Source organism: Carassius auratus, unplaced genomic scaffold, assembly GCF_003368295.1.
Source record: "Carassius auratus strain Wakin unplaced genomic scaffold, ASM336829v1 scaf_tig00001753, whole genome shotgun sequence".
NCBI lineage: Eukaryota > Metazoa > Chordata > Actinopteri > Cypriniformes > Cyprinidae > Carassius > Carassius auratus.
Window position 1 is genome coordinate 1,304,644 of NW_020523394.1, and position 12,857 is coordinate 1,317,500.

Sequence of the window (12,857 nt, forward strand, 5' to 3'; positions counted from 1 at the left end):
CAAAACATACAAAGGTATAAACATACATCACATAATATCCACCACAAAAAAATTAATAAAAAAAAAAAAAAAAAAAAAAGAGGGCCAAAATGTAAACAAAATTACACAAGGAGATCAGAGGCAGAGCAAATCTAACAGTTCTTATAGCTTTCTTATTAGACACTGAGATGACATTCAAATAGTTTTCCATTTCTTTTAGAAAAACAGAGAAGACAGGTTAACAGTTGGAGAATTTGCATTTGTGAATGTGAAATTTGTTTAGGATTTTTTTTTTTTTATTAATAAAACTTATTTTCGTTTGTGGGGTCAAAGTCATATTACCCAAATATAGTGTTTTTCATATGTAGTGAGAAGCTTGGCAAAATCTTATACTTGACAAACATACCAACATCATCCCAAAGTTTCTGGATGTAGTGGCATGACCAAAATAAGTGTTCAGTTTTTTCAGAACTCGAACAACAAAAGCTTGTAAGATCAATGTTAGATATAAATCTTTGTATAACTTCTTTACAGGGTAGAACCTGTGTATGAGCTGAAAATAAATGTCTTTCACTTCGTCTGAGAAAGATTTTTTTGTATTAGAGACCAGATTTAATCACCATGAGAGCTTTCCAATATGTGCGCCACTGAGTGACGTCTGTACTTCCCGGTCAGAGAGCACCTGTCCATCAAAAGCTCACTATAGAGCTCAGAGTAGATCACGGTTAAGCTCGCCCCCACGAGACGTTTGTGTCAAAACACCAAACGAAAAACTGCGAACCGTAAGCGAAATCTGTGGCAATGCATTCAGAATCCACAATTTTCGAAAACGAATCTTTGAAAAACATGAACCAAGAATGTAGCATATATATATAATTGTTTTTCTTCTTTTGTAATGGCATATTTTTGATAGTTTCGTTCATTATTAATGAAACAAATGTAATTCCATACTAAGCAATCAATTATTACAATTTTCACTTGAAGATGAATAAAAACAATGCATTATATTACTGATGTTATTTAAAACGGCTAGTCTCCAAATATTTAGTTTAGTTTTTTTTTCTTTATTTCCATTGTATACTACTGTTTTATTGCATTTTTTAATTAAATGTATGGAGCTTAGATGAGGATAAGAGACTTCTTAACACACACACACACACACACAACAAAACCTTAACAATTCAGGTCAATCATCTCAATGTTAAAAAGGGAGTCCCAATTCACCTGCATTCACCCTATTAAAATGCTGATGTACTGCCAGCATTCATTACAGGAACAGTTCCAGTTTGCAGGATTTAGCCTGTGCCACAGCGCCACCAAGTGGTACAACAAAGAAAAAAAAAAACAGAACAACACACACAAAGCCAGCAATAGACAGATATACGATGGAGAGGAATCTGCTGATGTTAACATGCTACAGAAAGGCCTAATTAAATGGGCTGTCATGTTTAATGATGGCCAGATTTATCACCACATATGGAATATAAAACGACGAGGAATAAAAACACTTAAGATTGCAGAGGAAGATCAACCTTTATTTATTGAAACTGCTTGCATACAAAATATATTGCACTATAACCAAACAATGTCAACATAAAACCCAGTCTGTTCTGCTATTATGTACAAAGAAATTATTACCCAAAGTGCAGTAACATACAAGGTCAGTCTACCTCAGTTCAGTATCTACAGTATGTTGAAGTTTTTTTCAGCTCTTTTTCGATCACAACAGCCTACGGATGTGTGCAAGAGATGGTTTTACAATTTTGTCATTTCAATATACATTCCAAAAAAAATAAATAACTAGAAAACAGTCTGTTTGGCAACACTTCAAAGGTTCGTAACTTTTTTCTTTTTTTTTTGAACAGACTGCAGTGAACTAAGCCATCTTGCCAGTTTTACTGCCCGCCGTGGACGTGCAGGTTTTTAAAAAATACTCGGAGTAAACCCTTTAACACCTCATTTTGAAGTAAAGGCTAAATTTTTAAGAGCCACACGAGAGTGGTGTCTTTCCCAGTCCACAGAGATCCTCTGCCAGTCACAGGTTCTTTTCAGTTTTCATTTCGTTTTCACAGGCAAATCACTTTGAAACTGGTGTAGAAGCTTAACAGGTAAAGCTGGTTATCCGCCAATGTGAGTACAGGAGCGCGAAGAGAACTGGAAACGTACAGAAAAAGAGCAAAGAGGATACAACCTACTCGAAACGCACGGTTTTCTTGCTGTACAATCAAAGGAAAGCAGAAAAAACTACCATGGTCATCATCACAGTAGTCTGGAAAGAATCGTGGGTTCAGAACAGCATCGCGTCTTTTTGGAAATGTAAACTAAAGTGTAATGCGCAAGCACTAATCGGATAAGACAGACGGTTTTTCATATCAAAGTTAACATCGTGTTCCCCCTTCCCATCCCTCTTGAAGCAAATCCAGCTGCAAAAGTACAGTAAATTCAAAACTAGCGAAGCAATCTCAACTTCGGTTTAGTGATGTTGACAGCATACATGTGATTCACCTGCTGAGGAAGTCTTATCACATTCTAGTTTATTATAGGTTTACAGATTATAAAGTACTTGCAGAGTAACACAAACATGATAAGTGCACATTTAAAGTTCATTCTAAAAAGAACAGCAACAATCTCTTAACGGGTGACGTAATATACAGTATGCAACCCCACAGTTCAACATTTTCAGTCCATGATGAGCCACTGATAGGACAAAGACAATGTTACAGAGGTGTTTCACGCCTGATGCTGAGAAATACAGCAGGAAAGATGGCAGTTTACTGTGGGCAGCATGGACAGGAACCAAAACGAGCAATTGAGATAAAGAAAAAGAAAAAAAGTTCCCTTTGTGTCATTTATCGTGATTGGAGGAAAATGAGACACACTGATTTTTAAAGGAAACTGCTTTGCTACCTCTATTGAAAAAAAAAAAAAATCATAATTGTCATATAAATGCAAAGATATGTTAAATGTCAAAATCAATTCATACTCTGTGATGCTGACGTCACTGAATTATAGCACTGATATTCTTCTCCTGGTGGTTGGTTACAATTTATGACTTCCACAGTTGACTAGTTTAGTTAGGTTAATACCTTTACTACACACAATTCAGCTATGGCAAAATATGAGAATTCAGCCGACTTGATAGAATCCTGCTCTTTAGACACACAACATGTTGGTGAAACACATGCAACACAGAGAAAAAAAAAAAAAAAAGTTGTCGGCTGAGATTGCAACACACGTTGCTCAGACAGGTTGTTCACGTCTTCTTCCCTGATTTAAACATCCAAATGATGATACTATCCACACTAGGTAAAGGCACAGATCCAGACAGGAGCTTGTTTTTTTTTTTTTTTTTTTTTTTACATTTGCCATCTTTTTTTGCTAATGATGTGGCTAAAAATCTCACATCAGAATGGGCTCGAGTAACCATGAACACCAAAGCGTGTAAAAACAACATATGCCATGAGATGTGGCATAAACTTGGGCCCCGAGCGCTTGAGTTCATCCTCCAATGTGTTTCTTTCCCTTTTGTTTGGACATTGTTTGAAAAAAAAAAAAAAAAAAAAAACACCTTTAAAAACCAATTGCTTGGAAACCATTTCAAGATTTCATTTTTGAGAGACATTTAATCCACAGCTTCTTTATGCTTCATAGGTAGTTATTTAGAAAGTCAATTAGAAAACTGTAGCTTCAGTTGTGATTTAGAGACCGGTCTCTCTAATCCGTGAAGACTACCAAATCCAATACACCACACACCAAGAGACCTCGTCTGTTACCCCAACTATCAATTACAAAGTGTGCTTTACGTCATGTCTTGCGACAGCCCTACTGACCTGGTTCTCTTTGGCCTAATGTGTTTCTAATGAAGAAGCATCTGGATTGGTGGAGCTGAGAGGGAGAATGGGGGAAGGGGGCACTTTATTCTCTAAGAAATGCCGTTCACGACGGCTTGGCTGTCTGGGCCGTCCTGATTCTCTTTCTTCATCCCTCGTTCCTTTATGGGTCTCTGCCGGTTCCCTCCGCTGTCTCCTGTCAGAGCCTGGGGGCCTCGGCTGGTGTGGACGCTCCTCTCGTTATTGCTGTCGATGCGGATCTGATAAATGGACAGATTGTGCAGACAAAATGTACAAAATGTTAAGTTTAATAAAGTTTTATTCAAGCTATAAAAATTATATTTAAAAAAAGTCGATTAAATTTGCTCAAATTTCTGTTTGATAACGTGGATAATACGTGACAACATTCCCTCGCAACTTCATTAATGTTTTTATGTGTTGTATGGCATGCTATTTGTTCTATGTTTTATTACTTATTAATAACTACTTGATAAACCCGATAAATGTATTGCCATGTAGGCTTTAATGTTTAACCATTTAAATAAAACTGGGTGTTTAATATCTTAACATTTCACTGGTACTGGTATCAATTATTATGAAAATACTAAACTTTGATGTTGCTTTGATGTTTGATGTTGCTGATCTTTGATGTTTTGTTTTGGGATGCACCGGTTGACCGGCCATAAATCGTAACCGGACGTTTTTTGCTTAAAATACGCAATTGGCAATCGACCGGTTTTTGGTCTTTTTTACGTCCGATTTTTCCGGAACTGCGCCCGCGTGCACAGACTACATTGTAATAATTCGCTATCATGTCATTTGTGTGGAAGTATTTCGAAATCTGTGCGCAGGTCACGGGCAGCCGTTCAGCACTGGAAGTGCAGAGCTACACGTCTAAGGCAGATAGCAGAAAGCGAACAGCTGACTGCACAAACAGCCCCTTTCCCTGCGCGAGCGTACTGTAACTGTTATTTTTTTTGTAAAGAAGAAGTTACTAACAAATTTGAAAAGCCAGAAGTAAACGTCAGTTTTGTATAGGATGATTATTTTTATTTTACCTTAATATTACATAGACTAAATTTGATTAAAAATTTACCTGCTGTAGCACAATGAAAAAGTGTTTCATTCATCCAATTAACAAAAAAAAAAAAAAGGGGGTAATGATTCACATCTATACTTTTTAAACTTGAGCCAATAGTTATTTTTCATTGGCTCAAGTAAAAAAAAAAGATGTGAATCATTACCCTAATTATTATTATTTTTGTTTAATTGGATGAGTGAAACACTTTGCATCTTTGTTTTATTCGCGCCAACATTATTTGATTTTAACATTTTGGAATCATTCATTTATAAAGCATACTTTTATTTAGTCTCACTGGTAAAGACCTTTTTTTAATTTAGAACCAAATTAAAAAACAAAAATTCTGAATGCTGATTAAGGAACATCTTATTGAATGTGTATTGATTGTGTTGTCTGGATTGTAGAACTATGCAGTTATTGCCTTTAATTTCACATGGTTACAGTTAATGTTTTCATTTAAGGCCAGTTCCCTGTAGTTTCAACCCAATTCAAAAACAAAAGCTAAACGCTGATGTCTGTACCATCTGTGTTTGTACTGAATGTAGGCTACTTCCTGTGCAGATACTGCCGTTAATTTCAGATGGTTATTGTTTTCAATAGCCAAAAGCCAGTTTGGCCTAATAAATACCAAATAAACATCTTTTTTATGCATACTTTCCTTCTTTCTTGTTTTGTTGCTTAAAAAAATAAAAATATCGGAAACCGGTATCAGAATCGGCCAGTTTGCTTGCAAAAAAAAAAAAAAAAAAAAAATGGTATCGGCCATGAAAAAAAATCATGATCGGTGCATCCCTATTATCAAGAGTTTTGTAAACAAGCTAAATAAATGGTTTTAAAAAGTATCTGCAATTAATGATAAACCAAAAGGCCAAAATTTTGCCATGTTTAGATGACTGGTTTTAACTACCAACTGCTTTGTTATCGGATACAATTTTACAAGAAAAGAAAAAAGCTTTACTTAATACCATAAATATTGCATTTAAATTCAGTACTTGTAATCTGTCACAAGTCACTAAACATTCCCTAAAAGCCAAATGACTTATCATATGATGATTGAACAGGCAGATTGAGTGAGACCTGCAATGAGTCTTCCTGCGGTCTCAGCTTCGAGTCTCTGGAACTACGGGAGCGGGAGTCATTCCAGTGCATGTCTTCAGCTGATTCAATACAAAAATAAAAAAATATTAAAAACACAAACGATATCCGAAAAAAAAATTAATGTCAAAATATATGAAAAAGCCGATTAATGTATAGTTGATTGAAACTTCAACTGACAGACACAAATACATATATGTTTTAACACTAAGAAACATCGTAAAGGGCCTTAAGTCGGGTGACAGCTCAAAAACTGACTTTTGTATCCTCCTCGTCCTCTCCCTCCACGACCCCGGGGCCCTCCACCCCTTTTGCGTCCATCAGGGGCCCTTTTGGGGTAACCCATGGACTCCTCATCCGTAGGGGCCAGGGACCAGTCACTGAGCTCATCTCTGTGATCAGATTCGGTCTCCGATGCATTAGAGGCCTCAGAGTTGGTTCCTGAGACAAATACGGTCCATAGTGAAGGAAGTGATTAAGAGATTATTAACTTTACGTTAATGCTCAACTGTTACTTGCATCTTAAACCAATGGCTTTTATATTACAGAAAGTCACAGTACACTTAATTATTTTAAGTGTGATTTTTGGGGCCACCAGGTTCCGTGTCCAGATAAGCCCTATTTTCTGTTACTTGAGGCTGGTCATACCTGAAGTCAGTGCCGGGCCCCGTCTCCCTCTCCCTCCACGACCGAAAGGTTTGCCGCCACCCCGTGAGGGTCCCATTCCATTATCAGCCATGAAAGGCTTTTCTTTCTCAGGACGTCCCGGCAGAGCTCTAGGCCCTCCACCGATTTGTCTGAGCTGTTCATCGATCTGCAGTCTCTCCATTCGCAGCTGATCCACCTCCTGAACAAGACCAAACAAATATGAAGAATGCAAGGAGAGACTACATCAAAGTAGAGAACATCACATGACTGTCTTCGGGGTATTTAGTATGTCACTAATCAACAGTTGCTGCTTTGTACTAATGAGCTCTCTGAGGAAAATCTGTTGAACAGGAAGGAAAACTATACATTTAGATTTTATGAAGACGATGTGGCATTTATTGGCGAAGAACTCATGCAAACAAATGCACAAATGCTAAGATCTAAAAACCAAACCCAGGTCTCGATTGTATACTGGGGAGCAGATTCATGAATCATTTCTAAAGAAAGAAATTAAAAGATTTCTTAAGATAAATTCTAATAAGTCTGTAAAGAGTTGTAGTCGTATCTGATTGTTTGTCGGTTCAAATAAATATATGAATAAATCAAATAAAACAAAACTCAACATTTTCATCATGACTGGCTTGGCTTGTATTTCAAATAGTTATGCTTTAAGAATCCATCTCTGGTGGTTGTCCTAACTTTTTTTTACTTTATTTTAAAGAATGTTCTTTTCAAAATTTGTAATTCTTAAGTTGTCTTAGAACTATCTTAAGGGAAAATATTCCTAAGACATGTTTTTGGAAATACAAAATATTTTTAATATAGAGAATAAGAAGAAAATAGCAGTTAAGAAGAACCATAATCCTGGAATCCGAGTCATTCTTTCATTTAGATCTTATTGAACGTCAAAGAAGAAATTGTAAATCAAGCCACAAGAGTTATACACCAAAGTTTAATACTTTGAGTTAAAAGTTTGTTTCAAACAATTACCCCAAGTATTATCAATAGTAATTGTCTTGGCAATTGTAGTTGTTTTTTACCTTTAGATAATTTAGATGGTAGTCCAGCAGAATACGTGCATTTGAAATGCTTTCCTTCGTCCCCACAAACACAAACGGCACCAATCCCTGCAATTGTAATTCAGGTCAGTATGAATGATTATAAAATATAATAAATTAAATTATATATATAGATATATATAGATAGATAGATAGATAGATAGATAGATAGATAGATAGATAGATATATACGTAAGAGATTTCTTTAAAGAATATCAATGATCCCAATAAGACTGGGTATCGATTCAAATGTCCCGATTTGATTTGGATTTGGATTAGTAGCATTGTTGTTACATTGAGTCTTAAGACTGCTATATAGTAATATTTCTGATCCAGTTTCATCACCTTAAACTAAACTTTTATTATGACTGGTTGTCTGTGAGGAACTTGCAGCTGCTGTGTATTTAATTTGATGGCTGTTTTGTAAAATTAAACAGAAAAATGCTAATGAAGACACTCTCAGAGCAGCTGGGGATGATATTCGTGTATTCATGTCATCACCGTGAGACGACAGAAGCTGAAAACAAAATGCAAGCATCATCCCTGCTTTAGTAAGTATGTCGTAAAAAAAAACTACGCCTTTACGCATGATGTCAGATGCTTCCACACATTTGTAGTATTACTATAAAATTTTACCTGAGCATTGCAAATCACGCATATTGCTCTGTTCTTGGTTCTTGTCAACAGTATCTCCATCATAAGCACTGAATGAATGACAGGCTTTCTGTTGTAACAATGCGTAGGGGTGACATCTAGTGAAAACTAATAAGATTCACAGTAACCAGATCTTGTCTTAAATATTTGCTGAAATAAATACTGGAAAAGATTGATTCGTGTATTTTTCAGAATTGATATTGAATCTTTGACTTAAAAAAACAAGAAAAAAAGAAAACACGACTAATCAACCAGCTCTAGATCCCATATTCTGATGATATATATATATGGTTCGATTTGATACGAACAGAGAAAAAAAAAATTATATACTATGTTTGGTTTCTTTTCATTTTGCAGTCAGTAGTACAAATTAAACATCTGTCCACCTAGATGTGAAAATACCAAATATTATGTTATATATACATAAAATCTGCAGTAAACTACATACACATACCTTACAAAGAATAAATTATTGAAATCTATTTGGTTTAGTTTACAGATAAACAAGGGGGAAAAAAACAGACTGTGTACCCTGAGTTTCAGTAAATTTTTCTGACATGCTTAATTTGTTCACAGAAAGAAAACTCAAAATGGCAGAAAGTGACATCCTATTTGCTTTCTTTATTTTACAAAAGCACATTTTGTTTTCATTGTGAGTGTACACAAATAAAAGAAGACCTTTATACTGTGATGCATTATTAATAAAAACAAGTTGATTCTGCTGGTATAAGGAAACAGTGCTCATGGATGCGATGTTTTCGTAAAAATCAAAGCCTAAATAAACGTAGAAAACGTATCCTTGTGTCGCAGCTGACACGGAAGAGTGTAGGCTGTTCACATTCAGTGGATGTTCTCCAAAATGGCGGTACAATGATGCAGAGAGACACAGAGGAGACAAATTGTTGAATAAATTTGTTATTTTTGTTTTCTTCCCATAAAGAAAAAGTATTCTCATTGCTTCATAACGTTGCGGTTGAACCACTGATGGCAGACTATTCTGATGAAGTCTTTTATACTTTTCTGGACCTAGACAGTGAAATTTACTTAGCGGTTTATGGGACAGTCACAAACCTCCCTTTTTTTATTATCCAAAATATCTTAAATTGTGTTCCGAAGACGAACAAAGCTTTTACGGGTTTGGATCGACATGGGGGTAAGTGATTAATGACAAAATTTTCATTTTGGGGTGGCATATTCTTTTAAGAAAAAGTACAGAAGTACTTGGTTTTAAAAGTACTTAAGTACCAAAAGTAATTTTCCTTTTTTAAGTCAATGCATTGTTTTATTATTTTTGCATGTAATGCTTGCAATACCTTATGCATCTGAATCCGCTTACAATCCATCAAGCCTACTAAATACACAGACTACCTTGTAGTATCTTTAGAATGAAGAGCTTTTACAAAGTTAAAAACCTATTGAAATTGAGTTGACCAAAAACTAATTTTTATTTAACACCCCTACCCACCCCCACAAAAGCAGCATGGTGATCTCACACAGCTTGGGAAGTAAGTGCAAATCTGAAATCTAAGAGATGCACAACAGTTCTTCCGTGGCTTTATAGGTAATTTTTTTTGTTTACATAATTTGACACAATAAGACAATAGTGTGTCTAATATATGCCACAATATTAACTACTCATTATTGAATTGTTTTAAATCAATGTCTCATTTGTAACTGGTCATTGTTCAAAAACTGCTGGGAAACCACTTCACATAATTCTACAAGAGTGACTACCAATAGGCGGTCTAAAAAAATTAAATAAATAAAAAATAATGTTAAGCTAAAACTAGTAACTTATTTCTACTTTCTACTACTTTTCTACTCTACGCACAAATGTAGTGGAGTAAAAAGTCAGATATTTGTTTTTCAAATGTAGTGAATAATTTGTCACTGTTCACCTCTGCATAAATCAATAAATAAATAAATAAATATATCTCTCTCATTGTTAAATTTTATGTAGCTGGCATTATAATATTCTCTAAAATAAGTATTCCTAAAATTGATTAGTCAGCTATAATAAAGTACACACCAGTTACTATGATTTAATGTATTTTCTCAGCATCATCACTTAAGCCGCCCATAAACACGACGAGTGTTAAGCAACCCACTCACTGACCTCGTCTAATGGAGTAGGCTTTTTGTCATTTTCCGGCTCCACTCGAACTCTGACAACTCCCGATTTATCCACAACCTCTTGAATCAGCTTCCCACTCTTGCCAATGACTTTTCCTGCAGGACAGGGTAGAAAAGAATTTAATGATTCCATTAACCATCATGGTGCGGGGTAGCAGGTCCAGTCCGTGAAGGAGAAAGAGGTTCATTTTGTCCGTCCTCACCGACTAAATTCTTAGGAACCTTGATAACTTCTTCAGAAAATTCCAGGTAGCTTCTAGCCTTCCGAACAGCCTCCTGGTCCTGGAATACAAACAAAATCCATCACAAACGTCAAAGCATCTCAGATATTGGTTTTGGGCTCACATATTTTACCAGCAATCACATGTATTACGTTTACCCTTACCAGAAAGTCACCAATAAAGCGCTTACCTCTCCATAGATGTGAAACGTGCAGGTCTCTTCATCGAGATCTATGGTAGTGACCCCAGGAATCTTTCTGGCCTGCTGGATATTCGCCCCATGGGTGCCTATGGCCAATCCCATGAGGTCATCACGCACCACAAACTGCTCATGGAACCTTGAGGCAAGTTGTCGAGAACTCTGGAGGGAAAAAAAGGCCAGTTTGAATCTTACCAGTGTTCTGATATAGACCTTGTGTTTACTATTCTAATATTCCTTTTCCATATGCCTCAGGGTTCATATCCACGCACATATTAACATATTAAAGGGGCAAACAGATATTTTTAATGCTTTGTACTTGATGATGCAATATGTTGTTTAATTTTTGCAATTCAAACCATTTATTTTCATGGTTAAAAAAAAGTGACACGATCAGTTTGGTTTTGGTTGATAAGAAGGATGCATGTAGATTTTTGAGAATAACTCTACTTGTGAAATTGCTGTGCTGCCTGACACACAAGAGTGCTCTCTGCATAAAAATGCATTCAAAAGCCATCAGCAGAGCACACTACCAGCAAATTCTTTTTATGAACATAGTCCAGCTGCACAATTAATGTAAAAACATTATCCAGCACCTTTATGACACATATTTACAAAGCATATTCTCCAAATTAAATATACTTGCATTAATACAGCAGTTTTGATTATGGACTTCATGTGTATTTAAGAAAACAGAAGTCAATGATGAAAACCAAAAGAATATATTACTTTTCTCTCAAAATTCACTGAGCTTAAATAAATATATAAAATAAAATATAGAGATATTTTCAACACCTCAGTATGTGTACACACACACACGGGTTAAAGACGAGACGTCCCAGTTTGGTGACTGCATCAAATTACATTTACAGAACTGATTTTATTTATATACACAGAAAGCATATTATAAAAAGATTTTTGTCAAAAGATGGGTGCAATCATGTCCGTTCAACACAACAGATATTTATGTAAAATCTAAACAACATGCTTATTCGGACCTGTACTTATTAAAATATATACAATAAGTGATCATACTATATTTAATAAAAAAAAAAAAAGCAGTATTACACTTTTATTGATTTCATTCTTGAAAACGCCTTTTCGTCTTTGACCCATACACATCTCAAGTGCATATCATTTCACCACAACTTTTTTTTTTTTTTTTTTAACACAATATTTAGTTACAATCAGCAGCATTTGCACAGATAAAAGCTGAAACAATACCTATATGCAGCTTATGCATCAGTAAATATAGCTCGGCATATCAACGGAGTATCATATTATGCCAAAGCAGGGATACGGTCCATCACAACTGTGCATACGCATGTAATATCCTTTCACACCTGTTAAATATAGACGGCCTCTACTGATACTCAATGCATTTGAGCCCACTGATATCCTGCAGGATATTCTAATAAATAAACCAAGGAATTTATGATAACACTATCAGCCTTTCTTGAGTCAGTTATATTACAGCAATAAAATATAATAATAATAAAAATGCATTATATATGCACTTTGGATTTGACATATGACAGTTTTGTAAGCATTATGAGTGTGTGCAAGTGAGCTGGGAGAACCTGACACTAACGTCAGGCAGTACCTCCAGCTGTCGGGTTGCTTCCTCATTCCTCAGGATCAGCGTCAGCTTTGTGCGCAGACTCCTGAAGTGCATGTCGCTCAACATGGCTATCCGCTTTGCCGTAACTTCATTAACTGACTGAAAGACAGAGGAAAGAAACAACTTAACGCAGCTTAAAAATGTGAAATCAGAAACCCTCACATTGATTTGAAACACTGCATATTACCAAAATAACCAACTGCTTTTCTTCCGAGTCGTAAGTGACGTTAAACGCTCCGATCGCTTTTTTGAAGTCTTTATGTGCAGAGTCTTTCGCGCACCTATTTTAAAAAAAACAAACAAAAAAAAAAAAAAAACAACAACCCTGGTTAAGGCAC

At 35.6% G+C, this 12,857-nt stretch overlaps 1 protein-coding gene across 1 annotated transcript in view; it reads right to left on the reverse strand.

Annotated features, from left to right (window-relative positions):
• Nucleotides 1-1,493: 1,493 nt before the first annotated feature.
• Nucleotides 1,494-12,857, reverse strand: part of LOC113069596 (synaptic functional regulator FMR1-like) — a 13,762-nt gene continuing 2,398 nt past the window's right edge. The window contains exons 6-15 of the mRNA XM_026242770.1: nucleotides 12,707-12,800; nucleotides 12,502-12,618; nucleotides 10,890-11,060; nucleotides 10,682-10,760; nucleotides 10,462-10,574; nucleotides 7,674-7,760; nucleotides 6,634-6,832; nucleotides 6,244-6,426; nucleotides 5,968-6,047; nucleotides 1,494-4,069 (exon numbers count right to left, since the gene is read on the reverse strand). Coding sequence (XP_026098555.1) covers nucleotides 3,902-4,069; nucleotides 5,968-6,047; nucleotides 6,244-6,426; nucleotides 6,634-6,832; nucleotides 7,674-7,760; nucleotides 10,462-10,574; nucleotides 10,682-10,760; nucleotides 10,890-11,060; nucleotides 12,502-12,618; nucleotides 12,707-12,800 — 1,291 coding nt within the window. The 3' untranslated portion in view covers nucleotides 1,494-3,901. The remainder of the gene's footprint in view (nucleotides 4,070-5,967; nucleotides 6,048-6,243; nucleotides 6,427-6,633; nucleotides 6,833-7,673; nucleotides 7,761-10,461; nucleotides 10,575-10,681; nucleotides 10,761-10,889; nucleotides 11,061-12,501; nucleotides 12,619-12,706; nucleotides 12,801-12,857) is intronic.